Source organism: Hydra vulgaris, chromosome 10 (genome assembly GCF_038396675.1).
Source record: "Hydra vulgaris chromosome 10, alternate assembly HydraT2T_AEP".
NCBI classification, from domain to species: Eukaryota; Metazoa; Cnidaria; class Hydrozoa; order Anthoathecata; family Hydridae; genus Hydra; species Hydra vulgaris.
In genome coordinates this window covers 23,440,001-23,459,404 of record NC_088929.1, presented here as the reverse complement: position 1 = coordinate 23,459,404, position 19,404 = coordinate 23,440,001, and the positions used below count along the sequence as shown (strand labels likewise).

The 19,404-nt window shown below is 29.2% G+C and overlaps 1 protein-coding gene across 2 annotated transcripts in view; it reads left to right on the top strand.

Moving 5' to 3' along the window:
* LOC101237302 (TBCC domain-containing protein 1) overlaps positions 1 to 19,404 on the top strand; it is a 142,706-nt gene that overhangs the window by 55,698 nt on the left and 67,604 nt on the right. For both annotated transcript variants that reach the window (XR_010641224.1, XM_065807546.1), the window contains exons 8-10: positions 847 to 913; positions 12,690 to 12,825; positions 18,459 to 18,636. Coding sequence is in view for 1 of the 2 variants with exons in the window: in XM_065807546.1 (XP_065663618.1) it covers positions 847 to 913; positions 12,690 to 12,825; positions 18,459 to 18,636 (381 nt within the window). In the remaining variant the exon portion in view is untranslated. The remainder of the gene's footprint in view (positions 1 to 846; positions 914 to 12,689; positions 12,826 to 18,458; positions 18,637 to 19,404) is intronic.

Below are 19,404 nucleotides of genomic sequence, written 5' to 3'. Positions count from 1 at the left end.
AACGATAGCTATTGTTCTGTAGCTTTGTAGCCACTATAATACTTATTTACTTAAAATTCAATACAATAAATTTAATTAATAAAAACACATTACTTTATATAACAGCAGAAGTGTTCATATTTTGCCAGCGTTTAATACATTTTCTATATTGTTTTGCGTGATGCTTTGTTATATTTTAATCTGAGCTAATGAATGCGTTTTGTAGATGTTTTGTTTATGTTAGTGTTTCGTGCACATTGGTCGTTATTGTTCTTAAAGTGCTAATTTCACTGCTTCCAACATTAATAATAATTATTATTTTAAGGCAATAAATAATTATATTAAATTATATTAGTGCTAATTAAATAATTATTATTTATGAAAAATTACTATAAGGCAATATGCGTAACTTGTCTATCAACATTATTGCATATATATATATATACATATATATATATATATATATATATATATATATATATATATATATATATATATATATATATATATATATACATACATATATATATATAAATATATATACATATATATATATATATATATATATATATATATATATATATATATATATATATATATATATATATTCAATGAACACATTAAGCTAATTTTAACAATCAAGGATTAAAGAATATTGCTTTCTTTTTTTATTTAAAAAACTATTGTTTTATAATGTTGCAAATGGGCAAATATTTTATTAGGAAATGGGGGGTTGAAGAAATGATCAGTTGTTATTTTATAGGGGGGGGGGGGGTTGAAGAAATGATCAGTTGTTATACATTTTTTCGTTGTCTATTGTATTTTTTTTTCTATGTTCTTGGATTTTTTTTTTTTAAATATGATTAGTAATAACACTCCTATTGGGGAAATTGCTTCACAACCGAGAGAAGCTGAGGAGTCTGGATTTGAGAAGGTTTGTTTTTTAAATAAATTAGAGCTTTATTTAAGGTTATTTTTTAATTTTGTATTTACTTGTCATGATAATAAAAAGTCAATGAGTTTAATGGTTAATGAGTTTAATGGTCAATGAGTTTGGTCATCTTATTTATAGTCATTATAACTGACAAACTTTTTATGTATTTAATATTAAATAAATTTTGTTGCAATAAATATCTTTTTTATGTAATCAACATTATTCTTTATAAATTAAATAAACATAAAAATTAATTTATATTAATATATTTAATATTTTAACATAAAATTTTTGAGATCCCAATGTCTTTTAATTGGTTGTTTAAAAAAAAGGTAAAATTATTAAATATTATTAAATTAAAACCAAAAAGTAAAATTTGAAGGTATTTGTAAAGTTATGACTTGAAGGTAGTTAAACTATAAAATATCATAAAAAAATTTTGCATTTAAAATTAGCTTTCCTTGATCATGCTTTTTAAATTAACTTTTTAAATAATAAATACAAAAATTTAATTTACAAATAAAAATTTTACAATTACAAAAATAAAATAACAAACAAAAAAATTATAGAAAATTACTGTATATTAAAATTTGCCAGTTAAATTTACTTACCGCTTTCGTGGGGTAAAAAAAATGCTTGTCAATAATAAAAATATTGATTTAAAAATAAATATAACAAAATTAAATTGAAAAATATTGTCTTGTTATTTGAAGAAACTTCACAAAACATTAAGTGTTGAAAACTATGATCAAACATCAACGTTAGTTAGGGTGTCCCAAAAAACAACATTTTTGAAAAATATATGGAGAGACCCCCTTAATGTGTTCTATCTAATACAAAAACACTAGATTTTTGAATAAAAATATTTTAAGGGGTCCCTCAAGACCCTTAAATATTTAATGGGCCCCTAATATTTTCAAAAAAAAAATTTTTCAAAATATGTCAACCTGGTACTTAAATGAAGCGAAATTATATAAAAATTTCATTACTGTTAGCAAATCACCTGTAGAATGAGAAGATCAAAATCCATATTGATGGTCAGAAGTAAGTTGTTAGATTCAAGATAAGAAATTAAGTGTTTGTTAATTAAAGATTCAAAAACCTTGGCAGGAAATCTAGAATAAAAAAGTCTAGGCAGGAAATCACTTTAGATACAGAAGCTGAAGTGATACGAATGTCAAGCAATGGATCAACCTGTTTGTTGGCAAAATCAGGTAGAACGCAACTGGAGGAATCAAGAGACGATATTGATGAAAAGTTTTTAGCAAACAATTCAGCTTTGTCTTTAGGTGAGGTGACAAAGTCTGAACCATACAAGAGAAGTCGAATTAAAGATTTGCCCTTATTATTAATGCTATTAAAGATTCTCCAGAAGTCACGAGAGCCTAATTTTTGAGATGAGATGCGAGATTTCATGACCTGAGAATAGCGGGCTTTGGCGTTAGACAAAACCTTTTTACAATGGTTTCTAGCAGTAATAAACAGACGTCTGTTTTCTGGAGAATTGTTTTGCTGATAAATATGGAAGTAACTGTTTCGATTGGCAATTGCAGCAGCACAGTGTGAGGAAACCATAGAGGAGAGTGAGGCTTGACCTGGTATTGTCGAGAGGGAACAAAAGATTCCATGCCAGCTTGAATCCACGAAGTTATGTAAGACGCGCATTTGTCGACAGGAAGACAAAAGATTTCTACCCAAGGGCCATCACGAAGAAAATCACAGAGAGAATACCAGTCAGCTTTACTTTAGTTGTAAGAGGTACGATAATAGGGGGATTCAGGTGATGAAGAAGAATGAGATATTAGTTTTAGAGAGATGAAACTGTGATCAGAAGCACCTAGGGATCGCTAGTTTACGGTATACTAAAGATTTAGTTTACAGTTTACCGTATAGTATACCGTAAAGTATACCGTAAATAAAACTTTTTTTTGGCGAAACTGTATAGGAAGTTTCTAAAAAAGTTTACATTAAAAAAATGTGTTTGTTTTTTTCGTAAATGTCTTTGTTTTTATTTATGCGTGTTAGTATAATATATAAGTTATATTATATTTAATATATGAAACTTATATAACAAACGCTTTTTGAATGACAATTGTTATAGTTTTCTTCATCGAATAGTCATTCGCATTTGTATGCCGGTGACCCTGGTTTTTTTTTTGATATGTGATGACAACGGAAGCGGACACAATATGACAATGTCAAAAATCTTTGTATGCAACGATATTTCCCTGTTGTTGTATACTTAAAACAATACTTACTTTTTATATAGGCCATAAATTACTTTAAAATAATTTTACCCATTCGTAGTTTCAGCAGATTTAATACATTTTTGATCACTTTTATTAGTATATCAAGGGTAGTATGTTTTTCTTTAAAGTCAGTTTTCTTACAATTTTACTTTAGCTTTCGGCCAAAATCAACTCGACAGCGGTTTTAGAAACCGACTTTATGTTGGCATTGAATAAAAAATTTGTTGTAAAATGTTAATGCTCATTTCACTGTGGTACATCGACTCATTGCAAACTAATAAAAATAGATTTCGGCATCACTCTAAATTAAAACAAGACTTTTATCTCTGGAGTAAAATAGCCGACGAACCCAGCAAAATAGTCAAACTAGAACAGGGTTTAAAAAACTTTTTTTTTTGTTGTATTTCATATTTATCTTCTTTTCAAAGTTTAAATAAAAACAAGTCGAAGTTTCAAAGATTTTGAAACTTTGACAAACTTTTTATATATACCAATATAAAATATTCACATGACTGACTGTTCTATTAACCCCCCACCCTCTATCCCCCTTTGTTTTTTCATTTGAAGTTTGATAATTGCAAATTTTTGATGAGCCGGATAATCCCATGAAATTGAAAATTATAAAATTTTGCTCCACATTCTCACTAAATAAATGAAAAAAATGAAATAAAAAAGTTTGATCAAAATCCACTTGACAATGGATTTTTATCTTGCTTCTTCATTTTTAAAGCAAACATGTTTGTTTTTTGCATAATTTAAATTTTAAAAATAAATTCAAGTGTTTTCAAATAATTTTAAATAAAAATAGTAAAATAAACACACTCAAATTGAAAAAAAATAAAAAAAATTTAAGTTAACAGAAACATTTGTATTAATCTTTTTCAAAAAATTACAAGAATGTTTTTCTATAATGTAATTTAAAGAATTTTTAAAAATTAATATAAGTAATTAAAAATAGTTTTTAATTAATCAACTGTAATGATATCACTTGTATCAACTGAAGTCTCTAGATTAAAATCAATAGCAATATCGTCTTGCATGATGTGAAGCAACATCATGCAAATCTTAGGCCTGCATATAAGCCTCCATCTAGTAAATGCATTAGTGGGCGTCTTTATAAGGATGCATTAAATTAAAAAAAGCAGAAGAATTAGCTAGTGCAAAAGGTACTCCTGTATGGAAAAACACCCTTGCATATGATTTATCGATCTTTTCAATGTCATCTTTGTTTATAGTGTCAAAGTATGAATTTAGCATAGTTCTTTTAGAAGATTGCCTAGAAACTGAATCTTCAGAGATTTGTGAGGCCATATTTTCATTGCTTTTTGTTTCAACTAAAACACTTTGAACTTCTGTTTTTATTTTTTTGAAGCACAATTTAACATTGTCAGATGCTTTTTCACATCCCCTTATATGCTGCATCCATCTGAAAGTTGAGCGTGCTGTAATTTGTTTATCACAATATTTGCAATAAATTTTTCTTGTTGAACCTTTTCCAAAAAAAGAGACATGCTTGTAAATTTGATCAACCATCTTAATTATTTTACTTAAATACAATAGGAAACATATGTATAATATTGTTAACAATATTAAGTTAAAATTATTGTTATTGTTAATAATTAACAATAACAATAATAATAATAAAAGTAGTAACAATAATAGTAATAGTAACTATTATCATTTGATTCAGATAACATAAATCCAAAGAATAAACATAAAACATGTAAAAAAAACCAAAAATATTTTTTAAAAAAGGTAAAAGTCAACACAAACAGTGTGGTATAAAAATTTATTGGTATAAAACTATAACAGTTTAACTAACTAAAACAAAAAATATTAAAAAATCAAATTAAAAATCACTTTAACTATTTATTCAATAATATGTTAAATAAAGTATAGCAATTAAATACATTAAGAAAATAAGTATAATCATTAAATCATCAAATCATTCCGATAATATTTCATAAATAAAAGCATATAGGTATACTAAATGGTATACTAACATTCAGTATACTAAATATACGGTAAAACCTGGGATCCCTAGAAGCACCTAAGGGTGAATGTGGAGAAACTGAGCACTGACTAGGATCAGAAACAAGACATAAGTCGAGTAGAGAAGGTAAATGATTCGGGTTGTCAGGAAAGCGAGTTGAAAAGTTGACTATTTGAGTTAGGGATTGTGAAAGGCAAAAGTTGTAGGCTTTAATGCCTGCAGAATCACTGACACTAGAGCCAAGCCATTCAGAGTGGAGAGCATTAAAGTCACCGACAACAATTATAATGGCTGATGGATAAAGAGAGAGGGCTTGATCAATATTATCTGAAATAACATCAAAATGAGTGCAGTCTTGAGATGAAGGAGAGCGATATAGAACAAATAGATAGGCAATAGGGTGAAGTGGTGCTAAACAAAAACACATGAAAGAGTAATCTGTGGATTCAAACCTAGTTTTATGACAAATGGGTGAATTCTTACGATTGTAAATGCCCAGGCCAAGCATGTGACTATTGGAATCTTTATGAATTAAAGGAAGATAACCATCAGCACTAAGATCGCAAGATGAGACAGCTGAATTCAAATTAGTCTCACAAAGAGCAAGTAGGTCTGGTGAACTTTGCAAGAGATAAGACTCAACAGAAGAAAAGTTACTTCAAAGACCACGAATATTAGTGAATGATAGGTTTAGAGAACTCGGTGATGATGATGGTTTTTTGTGTTTTATAGTTTTTCGTACTTTAATCATTTTAAAATTAGATTGAAGAACTTGACTCAAAGCATAGATAGTACCCAGCACACCGTTTAATAGCCCAAGCAATTGCCTCATTACTACTAATAAACCCTAAGCCGTAACAAAGGGCTCCAAATTTTGCCTCTGCAATGCACACCAAAAGTACAAATAGGGACACCATCCATGCGCAACATGGCACTGTTAATACTTTGATATTTTTCAGCTGTTGATGGAATCAGCCTCTCTGAGAGCTACCACAGAGTTCAGGAAACCTGACTACCAGCCGGCCTCAGAACCATAAAACTGAATTTTAGAGCTGTACCCTCATTAGGAGATAATAGAATGAGTTGCCTAGTCATAAAAACAGAGACACAAGCAAAACCCCTGCATTGAGTCAAGAATATCCAGCATTCAACATCCTAAACTGGAAACAATGTATAAAAAAATCTGCTCCAACCTAATAGATGAAGAAGGGGTGCAAGGCTGGTCAACAGATAGAGTCTGTTTACCCCTTAAGTCTTTGCGTAGGAGGCCTTCTACAAGAAAGTTGCCGGATGCATTTAACATCTGCCCAAGATGAGTATTTTTATCGAGACACCATCTCTAGCCTTTACTTAACCAAGAGCCCCAAGGCAGGGGGTGTTTTAAGTTGGAGTTAGCATCTCCTAGCCTTTGCCTAAAAAGACATATCCTACAAGGCAGCAGGACATGAAGCAGATTGTACTGGGTTACATGTTACCAGTAGCAGGATAACCTGACCTGACCAAAAATTTTCCATAGTTCTTGAGGGGTGAAAGTATTTCTTGGCTTTATTAAATTATTGACTTCTTGGTTATTTCTTTAGATAGGGTGGGGTACAGAATCAATTGCTCTTTATAGGTTTTTTACATTATTTTCTTTTTTGTTCGACTCATCTACTTCATCACGCTTTGGTTGTATATTCACTATCTTCTTTATAGGTTCTGATTTGTCAACAAGATAAAGACCACTACCATTAAAACCACTTTTCAAGAGTTTGCTATCTATCTTGCTGACAAGAGCTTTTAGTAAAGTTGGAAATACGGACTTGTAAACATTTTTGTCTGCTTCCTCTTATCCAATTTTTAAGGATTTTATTTGAGTGGGATTACAATGAAATGAAAAAACCAACAATAAGAGGTTGTAATGCATGACTTGTGTTCGGAGGTAAGCAAAGTAAAGTTATATGGTTGTCCAGAGCCTTTTTAACAGTAAAATATGTTATATGGCTATACAGTCCATCACATGGCTGCAACATAGGCTTTTCATAATCCATTACATGTATAATAAACCTGTCAATCCCACTTTTGAAAATATAGTCCTCCATCCAACCGGATTTTGTTACACCATATATTGCATTTTCTGATCCATGTTGACACCATGCATCATAAAGGTGGATGGCTTTGTAGACAACAAAGGGAGGTAGACACTGGCCATTTGCTGAAAAAACAGTACAGTATACATTGATTTACCACATGATGGAGCAACGTAATAGGCTGTTTTTGATGTTTTACGAACAAAGATTTTTCATGCTATAGGATCTGTACGTAAACCTGTTTCATCTAAATTAAATATGCAATGTGGTCTATCAAATAAATTATTATCGTTTAATGTCTTCTCATATAACTCAAAAAAATCTGTCAATATTTTTAGAAAAAGATCATTAGCTCTTGTTTTTGTCAAAAGTTCAGGTTTTCTTTTTCCAAGGTCTATGTTCCATCTTGTCATCTGACTTGTCATCTTTGAATGGAGTTTTTTTGCCAATAAATGTTATATAGGATTTAACCTATATAACATTTATTAGGGATTATGAAAGGCAAAAGTTGTAGGCTTTAATGCCTGCAGAATCACTGACACTAGAGCCAAGCCATTCAGAGTGGAGAGCATTAAAGTCACCGACAACAATTATAATGGCTGATGGATAAAGAGAGAGGGCTTGATCAATATTATCTGAAATAACATCAAAATGAGTGCAGTCTTGAGATGAAGGAGAGCGATATAGAACAAATAGATAGGCAATAGGGTGAAGTGGTGCTAAACAAAAACACATGAAAGAGTAATCTGTGGATTCAAACCTAGTTTTATGACAAATGGGTGAATTCTTACGATTGTAAATGCCCAGGCCAAGCATGTGACTATTGGAATCTTTATGAATTAAAGGAAGATAACCATCAGCACTAAGATCGCAAGATGAGACAGCTGAATTCAAATTAGTCTCACAAAGAGCAAGTAGGTCTGGTGAACTTTGCAAGAGATAAGACTCAACAGAAGAAAAGTTACTTCAAAGACCACGAATATTAGTGAATGATAGGTTTAGAGAACTCGGTGATGATGATGGTTTTTTGTGTTTTATAGTTTTTCGTACTTTAATCATTTTAAAATTAGATTGAAGAACTTGACTCAAAGCATAGATAGTACCCAGCACACCGTTTAATAGCCCAAGCAATTGCCTCATTACTACTAATAAACCCTAAGCCGTAACAAAGGGCTCCAAATTTTGCCTCTGCAATGCACACCAAAAGTACAAATAGGGACACCATCCATGCGCAACATGGCACTGTTAATACTTTGATATTTTTCAGCTGTTGATGGAATCAGCCTCTCTGAGAGCTACCACAGAGTTCAGGAAACCTGACTACCAGCCGGCCTCAGAACCATAAAACTGAATTTTAGAGCTGTACCCTCATTAGGAGATAATAGAATGAGTTGCCTAGTCATAAAAACAGAGACACAAGCAAAACCCCTGCATTGAGTCAAGAATATCCAGCATTCAACATCCTAAACTGGAAACAATGTATAAAAAAATCTGCTCCAACCTAATAGATGAAGAAGGGGTGCAAGGCTGGTCAACAGATAGAGTCTGTTTACCCCTTAAGTCTTTGCGTAGGAGGCCTTCTACAAGAAAGTTGCCGGATGCATTTAACATCTGCCCAAGATGAGTATTTTTATCGAGACACCATCTCTAGCCTTTACTTAACCAAGAGCCCCAAGGCAGGGGGTGTTTTAAGTTGGAGTTAGCATCTCCTAGCCTTTGCCTAAAAAGACATATCCTACAAGGCAGCAGGACATGAAGCAGATTGTACTGGGTTACATGTTACCAGTAGCAGGATAACCTGACCTGACCAAAAATTTTCCATAGTTCTTGAGGGGTGAAAGTATTTCTTGGCTTTATTAAATTATTGACTTCTTGGTTATTTCTTTAGATAGGGTGGGGTACAGAATCAATTGCTCTTTATAGGTTTTTTACATTATTTTCTTTTTTGTTCGACTCATCTACTTCATCACGCTTTGGTTGTATATTCACTATCTTCTTTATAGGTTCTGATTTGTCAACAAGATAAAGACCACTACCATTAAAACCACTTTTCAAGAGTTTGCTATCTATCTTGCTGACAAGAGCTTTTAGTAAAGTTGGAAATACGGACTTGTAAACATTTTTGTCTGCTTCCTCTTATCCAATTTTTAAGGATTTTATTTGAGTGGGATTACAATGAAATGAAAAAACCAACAATAAGAGGTTGTAATGCATGACTTGTGTTCGGAGGTAAGCAAAGTAAAGTTATATGGTTGTCCAGAGCCTTTTTAACAGTAAAATATGTTATATGGCTATACAGTCCATCACATGGCTGCAACATAGGCTTTTCATAATCCATTACATGTATAATAAACCTGTCAATCCCACTTTTGAAAATATAGTCCTCCATCCAACCGGATTTTGTTACACCATATATTGCATTTTCTGATCCATGTTGACACCATGCATCATAAAGGTGGATGGCTTTGTAGACAACAAAGGGAGGTAGACACTGGCCATTTGCTGAAAAAACAGTACAGTATACATTGATTTACCACATGATGGAGCAACGTAATAGGCTGTTTTTGATGTTTTACGAACAAAGATTTTTCATGCTATAGGATCTGTACGTAAACCTGTTTCATCTAAATTAAATATGCAATGTGGTCTATCAAATAAATTATTATCGTTTAATGTCTTCTCATATAACTCAAAAAAATCTGTCAATATTTTTAGAAAAAGATCATTAGCTCTTGTTTTTGTCAAAAGTTCAGGTTTTCTTTTTCCAAGGTCTATGTTCCATCTTGTCATCTGACTTGTCATCTTTGAATGGAGTTTTTTTGCCAATAAATGTTATATAGGATTTAACCATCAGTTTGATATCTTCTCTATCTTGTGGAAAACCCTTATCAGCTAAGTACATTAGGGCTTCTACTAGAAGATTTTCCTTAGTATTATTTAAAACAAACCCGCAACCGCTTCCAATATTACAGAAGTCTGCAGACAAAAGTTTTAAAACATAATGTTTTTTATATATTTTTCAAAACAACGTGTTTTACATATTAACTCTTCATGTAAATCAAATATAAACATTGTTAACGCAAAAAAAAGAAGCCAATTATGTGTAGAAAAAGGTTGTTAATTTTCAAGTTTTAGAATTATGTATAGATAACTTACTCCATGGATACTTATTGAATATATCCATATTACCCCAACAATCCATATTACCCCACCCTACCCTATATATAAAGAGTTTTAAAAACAAATTTAACACTATTTAAATTAGGACAAAAAAATTGGTAACATTTTTATCCTAATATGTCTTTCATCCTTATGTCTGAAAAAATTATGTGAATTTTTTATGATAAACAAATGTGTGATTCAAAAGAAGGTTTTTATAACAAAGCAAGAGTTACTTGTTTTAAATGTTTGTTATGCAAGGTTACTTTCACACAATATTTTGTAGGCATTCAAGTCTTGTGTAGACATTTCATCTAAAGCTCGTTTATTTTTTAAAGCTATGCCTTTGCGTATTTAAATGATCATTACATGCTCCAAGGGATGATATGCAAGTTTTCCTGGTTTTTCAGTAAATGCACAATTTTTTTTACCACGGCAAATGATATGCAAATATTACAAAACCAACTTTGTTTTTATGAAAAAAGGGTAGTCACATCTCATACCTTTCTGTTGTTTCGCATATCATCTACATTTCTGATTGACATTTTTGTTGGTTTGACTTTCTTTTTTTTTTCTTTTTCTAAGAATTGAACTTATACATTGTTTTCACTAAATACCAATGTAGACTGATGTTGACATTCACTAACTACTAATGATGATGAATTTTACTAACTACTAATGTTGACTGATGATAACTGTTGCTTACTACTAATTTTTATGTTTGATCATAGTTTTCAATACTTGATGTTTTGTAAAGTTTCTCAAATTACAAGATAATATTTTTCAATTTAATTTTGTTATATTTCTTTTTCCAATAATGGAAAAACAATAATTGACATTGTTGGAAGGCATTTTCTTGGGGAGATTCATTCACATCACAAGGCCTGAAAGTAATTTAATCAGCACATTTTAATATGTAGTCATTTTTGTGTTTGTATATTGAAAACAAATTTTTATTTTTGTAATTATAAATTTTGCATTTGTAAGTTAAACTTTTGTATTTGTAAATTTTGAATTTTTTTTTGTAAATGCAATATTCCTTTTTAAGTTTCATCCAAATAAAACATGAGTGATGTCTTTGATTGCAAGGTTTCATTTTTTTTTTATTTTTATGTTGTTGTTTTTGTTTATATTTTATTTATGTTGTTTTTAGTGTACTTTACATGCAAATTACCTTACCAACAGCATTTTTATTACCTTAGAAAAAAAAAGTACTTTTTTTAAACTTATTTTAAAGTATGTTCAAAATGACATTTAAATCTACAAATGTTCTTTTTTATATTTTTAAATGACATTTTTAAAATATTTATTATGGAAACATTATTACCTAAAGATTTATTTAATTTTCTTTACTTAAAATAAACAGCAGTAAAAAAGTAAATAAAGAATTTGAAACAATAAAAATAAATGAAAAAATAACAATGTAGTAAGCGCAATGAAGAATTTATACTAAAGAACAACAGATGTCAATTAAAAAATAAAGTTTTTTTTTTAACTTTGACCTTGGTAGCTAATTCATATCTTTTTCCACATAAAGAAAACCATTGTACCTAATCAATTTAATTCATATTATTTTCCACTTAAAAAAATCATTGTTCATAATCAACTTAATTCATATATTTTCCCACATAAAGAAATCAATTGTTCCTAATCAACTTAATTCATTTCTTGTTTATTTTTTTAAATCATGACTAAGTTTTATGTATTTTTGTCATATAGCTGTCTAATTATATAAATTATTTTAATCTCTTTAATTAAAAACTTATTAAAGCTATTCAGTTTATATAATTCTGGTAAAAGCAAAATCTAAATTAAATTAGGAATATTTTTTTACTTATTAGAATTATTTTACAGTTCAATTTTCAAATATTTTTTTTGCCACTTAGTAATTATTGGTTAAGTTTAATTTTATAACTTGGTTTTTGAATACAAACATATGAATACAAACATATGGTTCAATTTGAGTTATGAATACTATTTTTGCTAAATATCTAATTATCTAAAAATATTTAGTAAAACTTTTTATATCATATGTATTAATCCTTTTTGCTAAGTATTTAAAAAATGTTTTGTTTATTCAAATTACGGTTTTAAAAATAATTTAGGTCAAACCAATTTATTTTTTAAAAATAAGTTTAATGTTGTCATAGTAGCAGTGCATGTTTAAATTTAGCATTGAATGTGTTTTCATGGAATATTAACTTGAGAAAAGTATTAAGTTAATAATTTATTTTTTAATATCAATGAGGAAAAAAAAAAGTAAACTAAAGTTGTTTAATACTTTGTTTCAATTTTTATTTAAATAGATATCACAAACTTTTAATTCAAAAAAGCTGCAAAGTTGGATAAAATCAAATTTGCGACTTAACCCATTTGGCGTTTTATCCTGTTTATCATCAGGTTTAAAGTTGAATTGTAGAGGTTTTAATAGTGGTAATGACAGTAAGTTGAATATTGTTTAAATTTAATTTTGTTCTAATTATCAATATATTTTGTCTGTTCATTCTTCCTAAAATATAAATGTTAGGAGAAAAGTGGAGAGACAAGTTATGTTCGTTTTGCAAATAAGCATTAAAAAATAAGTTTTGAATTTATTAAAATTACCAAAACAAATTATTTATTGAGATATTACCAAAAAAAATTTTTTGTTTTGCCATTATACTCCTGGTTAAGAGGTTAATATTAACTTCATGAATCTGTATAGTTTTTTCCTTTGTAAAAATATCTGGTTTGAATAATAAATGTCTTACCCCAACATTTTTTAAACAATTACACAAATAGGTTGAGTTTTCCCCTCTTTTTTTTTAAAAAAAAAAGTGCACTATATTAAGAATTGTTCAACTGGAGACTTTTGACAAAAAAAATTTTTAATTAAACAAAGTTTTCCACTGTTCTACTTTGTTTTATTGTTATTAAAATATTTTGTTTTTATTTACTATGAAATCAAGCTTATTTGCACTTTTTCTTATACTTCTACATGATTAAACATTTAGTACTGAAAAGTGAAGTTTAACCCATAATAAAATAAGGGATTTTAAATATAATGTGTCTAAATATATCATTGTCAAATATATCTTGTAACACAACAAATATGTAACATATGTAACAAATGTAAATTACATAAAATGTTATTATCATTTGCATTAAATGTTGTACATTTTTGTTACATAACTTTTATATTTGCAGATTACAGTGTAAGCTACTTATAGCTGAATATTGTTTACTAAGTTTTGAAATTCCACAAAAATTCACATTGTTTTACATGATAATATTTTAGCTTGTTGCAGATGTCTGGCAACTCATTCTTACCATTCATTAATTTCACTTATGTTTTTGATATTTTATATCTTCATAAAATGATTATTTGCTGATGTGAAAGACTAAAATTTTTGATTTATTTATTGTTATTTCTATTATATAGTATGGTTATATAATAAAAACTCAATAAATAAATATAGTATGTATGTTAAAATACTAAGCAATAGATTCCCGAGACATGTTGCTTTTGCTGGGCCAGACAAAAGGTGCGTCTTAACTTCCTTGCAACCACAGGCAGCAATAAGTTCAGTAATATAGGCTTTTTAATTTTTAAATATTTACTGCTTTGCCCCAGTTTAGTAAGACCCACATCAAAACAAATTTTCTAGTCATTAGAAAATTTTATAGCGCAATTTTAGTGGATATACTTTATTCAAAGTAATGTCTTTATGCAGCTTATAAATTATAATTTTTGGACTTTATGTCCAAAATATATAATATTATGTAATAAAGTAATGATAAACAAAATTATAAAGAACAAATTTCTAATAACTAATACTCAACAAGCAAACTGCAGATAATTTGTGGTTCTATTTAATTTCTTCTTTGTAAATGTAAATTTAACTATGTAAAAATCCCAAATAAATATCAGTTAATTTTGAAACACTTGAAAAAAAATAATTTCTGTGGTTAATGAGAAGCTCACTACATGGTTTGTACTTAGTGCAGTTCAAACCATGTAGTGAGCTTCTCATTAACCACAGAAATTATTGTTTTTCAAGTGTTTCAAAATTAACTGATATTTATTTGGGATTTTTACATAGTTAAATTTACATTTACAAAGAAGAAATTAAATAGAACCACAAATTATCTGCAGTTTGCTTGTTGAGTATTAGTTATTAGAAATTTGTTCTTTATAAATTTGTTTATCATTACTTTATTACATAATATTATATATTTTGGACATAAAGTCCAAAAATTATAGTTTATAAGCTGCATAAAGACATTACTTTGAATAAAGTATATCCACTAAAATTGCGCTATAAAATTTTCTAATGACTAGAAAATTTGTTTTGATGTGGGTCTTACTAAACTGGGGCAAAGCAGTAAATATTTAAAAATTAAAAAGCCTATATTACTGAACTTATTGAAAAAAAATCTTAAATTCTGTATAATTTATTTAAAACCTACTTTGACTAAAACTGCCTTAAAAACAATATATAAACGTAATAAACATTAGTTACTGAATAAGTACAAAACTATAAACTTATACTGATTTATACTAAAGAGATTAAAACTATAAACTTATTTAGTATATATTATATACTAAAGAGATTATATATAATATATAGTTTCTATATAATGAGTTTCTTTTTATGCTGAGTTTTTATATTCAATTTGAGTCTGAAAATTATAATTAGGAGCTTTTATAATTATCCTAAAGAATGTCCATGAAATGATATTTGTAAAAAAACAAAAGTGCTCTCCAGAATTCTCTTCAAGAGAATGAATCTTGTTTTCATTTGCTAGAATGAATCTTGTTTTCCAACCTGCTGGAAAATGGCATCTATGGTTCCAATATCTACAAAAGTGTTCTCCAGAGCACTCTTAAATTTTCTCTAAGCTATTTAATAAGTGCTTGACTTAATCTTGTTTTCCTACCTGCTGGATAATGGCATCTGTGGTTCTAATTTTGAAAAAACTCTGGAGATCATTCTGACCCCTCCAACTATCTTCTGATTAGTCTTCTATCTGTTATTAGCCAAGTCTTTGAGTTTTTGATCAACAAATTTCTATCCCATTTTGAGTCAAATAACTGACAGACAATCAATATGGTTTTTGATCCTTTCGCTCTACAGCTGATTTGCTGCTGTCACTGAAAGATTTTATTGTGCATTAGATGGCAGCAAGACTAGGGCTATTGGTCTTAACATATCTAAAGCTGTCAACAAAGTTTGGTATGAAGACCACTTCTCCATAATCTTGCTTTATTTTTAAGTATCTGGAAAAGTTTTTGAGATTATCAAATCGTTTCTTTCTAAACACTTTATTAAAGTCATTGAACACTTCTCTTGATTTCCAGTAACTTCTGGGGTACCTCAAGGATCTATCCTTGGTCCTGTTTTGTTTCTTATCTACTTTAACCTTCTTAACAACCTTACCAAATATTGTTAATAAAGTAATTTCAAATACAAATTATGCACCGGAACTGTGAGAACCTTTTTCTTGATAGTTTTTATATTGTTAATATTATTATTTATATTAGTATTGTTATTTTTTTTTTCAAATTTCACTTAAATATCATCATTGTTCATTAAATATTTAACCACACATTTAGGTAAAAATGCAAGGGTATCATATACCATAGTCTTGGGTCTTACACTGTTTTTTATCTCGATTGACAATCTTCTTTAAAATCCTAACATCAAAACAAAATTTAAATATGATATCTCCTCTGTGATTGCCTGGTGCTCACAGTAGCCTGGGGCTAATAGCGGAGTTGTTAATAAGGCCAAAAGTAGCAAGGCCAAGGTCAAGGGCACACGTTACAAGGCCAAGGCCAAGACCAAGGACAAAAGTTACAAGACCAAGGACAAAGCCAAAGCCAAGAGTTTTAAGGTCAAGGCCAAGGCCTACGCAAAAATTTTCTAAACCTAACGCTTCAATTTTTGTCTTACGTTAAGGCCAATTACTAACAAAACAGTAATTAGCAAGTGCTGTGACAATAAACCACATTTTCTAAAAATGGACCAAGGTTATGCGCAGAATTTAATGAAATCAATAAGAAAATATGTATTTTTTTTTATGTCCAAGGCCAAAACAACTAAGGTCAAAGCCAACATTTTCAAGGCCAAGACCAAGACCAAGGCCAACAGTATCAAGATTTCCAGTAACTTCTGGGGTACCTCAAGGATCTATCCTTGGTCCTGTTTTGTTTCTTATCTACTTTAACCTTCTTAACAACCTTACATCTATAGTGGCTCTTTTTGCTGATGACTCAACTTCATACTCCTGTCTTTGCTTTTTGATTGCTTAGAATTTGCTTTTGATTGCAGCTAATCTCAAATCTGATCTCTCTTCTGTAACAGGTTGGGACTTGCAGTGCTTTGTAAATTTTTAACTTTTAAACCCTTTTACTGAGTCTTCTTCTTTACGTCTTCGTGGATTATTGTTCACTCATGGAAACCATAGTTGGACCCCCTTTCTTCTATTGTCTTAAAGTTGCATCTCTTTCTTTTTTCTATGAATTCTATCATAGTCGCTGCTCAAGGGAGCTATTATTTCAAGTTCCATCAACTAAAATTCATTCTTGCTTGACTCATCATTTAGCAGAATCTCATTCTTTTACTGTATCTGTCCCTGCATGCTTTTAAAACTTTTATTTGTCTAGTTTTTTTCCTTGCACTTTAACTCTTTGGAATTCTCTCCCAACTTCATGTTTCCCTGACTCATATAACCTACAACTGTTCAAGTCTTCTGTCAACCGTTTTCTTGCTCTATAACTCTATTCTTTTTTTCTTCTAGTAACTCTCAACTTAATAGTGGTTGCTTGCAGCCCTGTTGGAATTAAATCATGTTAATAAATTAAAAAAATAATAATAAGTAATGACAATTTACCAAAAATTAAAAAAAAAATTGGTCAGTGCTTATGAAGACAACAATAGCAATTTTTCACGTTTTTGCAATATTGTAAATATTTATTGTTATTGTTCTACAAAACATTGGTAATTTTCATTGATATTGTCCTATTACTTAAAAAAAAAAAAAAGAAAGGCCATTGAATTTTTGTAATTTTAGATTACTTAAATAGTTTATGCTTTTTGCACAGTTTTTATATTACTTGAATATGTTTCGTTTTGCACAGTTTTTATATTACTTCAATATATTGCTTTTTGCACAGTTTTTTTATATTACTTAAATATGTTTTGTATTCCACAATTTTTATATTACTTAAATCTTTCTTTTTGCACAGTTTTTAAATTATTTGAATATGTTGGTTTTGCACAGTTTTTCAAATTTCTGTAAAATAACTATTTCTTACTTTTTTCAAAGCCAAAAAAATGTTTTAAGTACATATAATTGAAGCATGAATTGCAAAGATATATTTTATGGACTATGTGAACTGTAACTAAGTTTATATTATCAGCTTCTAATTTATTGTTATTCAAAGATAAGAGAAGAAAAAAAAGAAAGAAAAGTACCAAAAAAAAAAAAAAACGCAATTTATAATCGTTAAATAAGAAGTATTAAAAGTATATTGTAAATAAAACTATATTTGAAGTTAATCTTTCTTTCTCTACTGTTTTAATGTCAATTATTGGCTAAAAGTTTCATGATCAAGTTTTTTTTATCAATAATTAACTAGAAGTTTAGTTATCAAACTTATCTGAAACAAATTATCAAATTATTAAAATGCATAATATGTTTGTATACTTTGTTTACTGATCTAATATCAAAAAATTCTAGAAAGTTCTTTTTCCCTTTTTTTTTTCTCTTACTTTTTTATTAAGATAATCGACAGCTAAAAAGTTAACTACAGCAATAAGACACAGTTAAGTTAATAAGACACTCGACTAAGTACAGTTAATAAGACACTCGACAACTAAAAAGTTAACTACAGCAACCATTCTAATAGATATCGTGTAGCCAACAAAAAAGTGACAATTTTTTTCTTCTATATTTCCATTTGTTTTATATTTGATTTTACTAATGTCAAAATTTATGGTTTTATGGAACATTTAGTTTGGGTGCATTCAGTTGGACGCCCATATCAATCAAATATAATGATACAACACTGATTTATGTATATTTTTTAGGTTTAAATGCAAGCATAAACTTATCTGATGACACAATTTTTAACACCGCATCATTCATGGAAATTAATAGTTGTAAAGATCAGCATAATAAAGAAACTGATATAAATGGTTATTTCAAATTCCATCAAACAAATATTGTTAATAAAGTAATTTCAAATACAAATTATGCACCGGAACTGTGAGAACCTTTTTCTTGATAGTTTTTATATTGTTAATATTATTATTTATATTAGTATTGTTATTTTTTTTTTCAAATTTCACTTAAATATCATCATTGTTCATTAAATATTTAACCACACATTTAGGTAAAAATGCAAGGGTATCATATACCATAGTCTTGGGTCTTACACTGTTTTTTATCTCGATTGACAATCTTCTTTAAAATCCTAACATCAAAACAAAATTTAAATATGATATCTCCTCTGTGATTGCCTGGTGCTCACAGTAGCCTGGGGCTAATAGCGGAGTTGTTAATAAGGCCAAAAGTAGCAAGGCCAAGGTCAAGGGCACACGTTACAAGGCCAAGGCCAAGACCAAGGACAAAAGTTACAAGACCAAGGACAAAGCCAAAGCCAAGAGTTTTAAGGTCAAGGCCAAGGCCTACGCAAAAATTTTCTAAACCTAACACTTCAATTTTTGTCTTACGTTAAGGCCAATTACTAACAAAACAGTAATTAGCAAGTGCTGTGACAATAAACCACATTTTCTAAAAATGGACCAAGGTTATGCGCAGAATTTAATGAAATCAATAAGAAAATATGTATTTTTTTTAATGTCCAAGGCCAAAACAACTAAGGTCAAAGCCAACATTTTCAAGGCCAAGACCAAGACCAAGGCCAACAATATCAAGACCAAGGCCAAGGCCTCAATTTTTGGCCTTAAGGCCAGGCCAAGGCCAAGGACTAACAACTCTAGCTCATAAGAGCTAGCAAATTACAAACAAAAC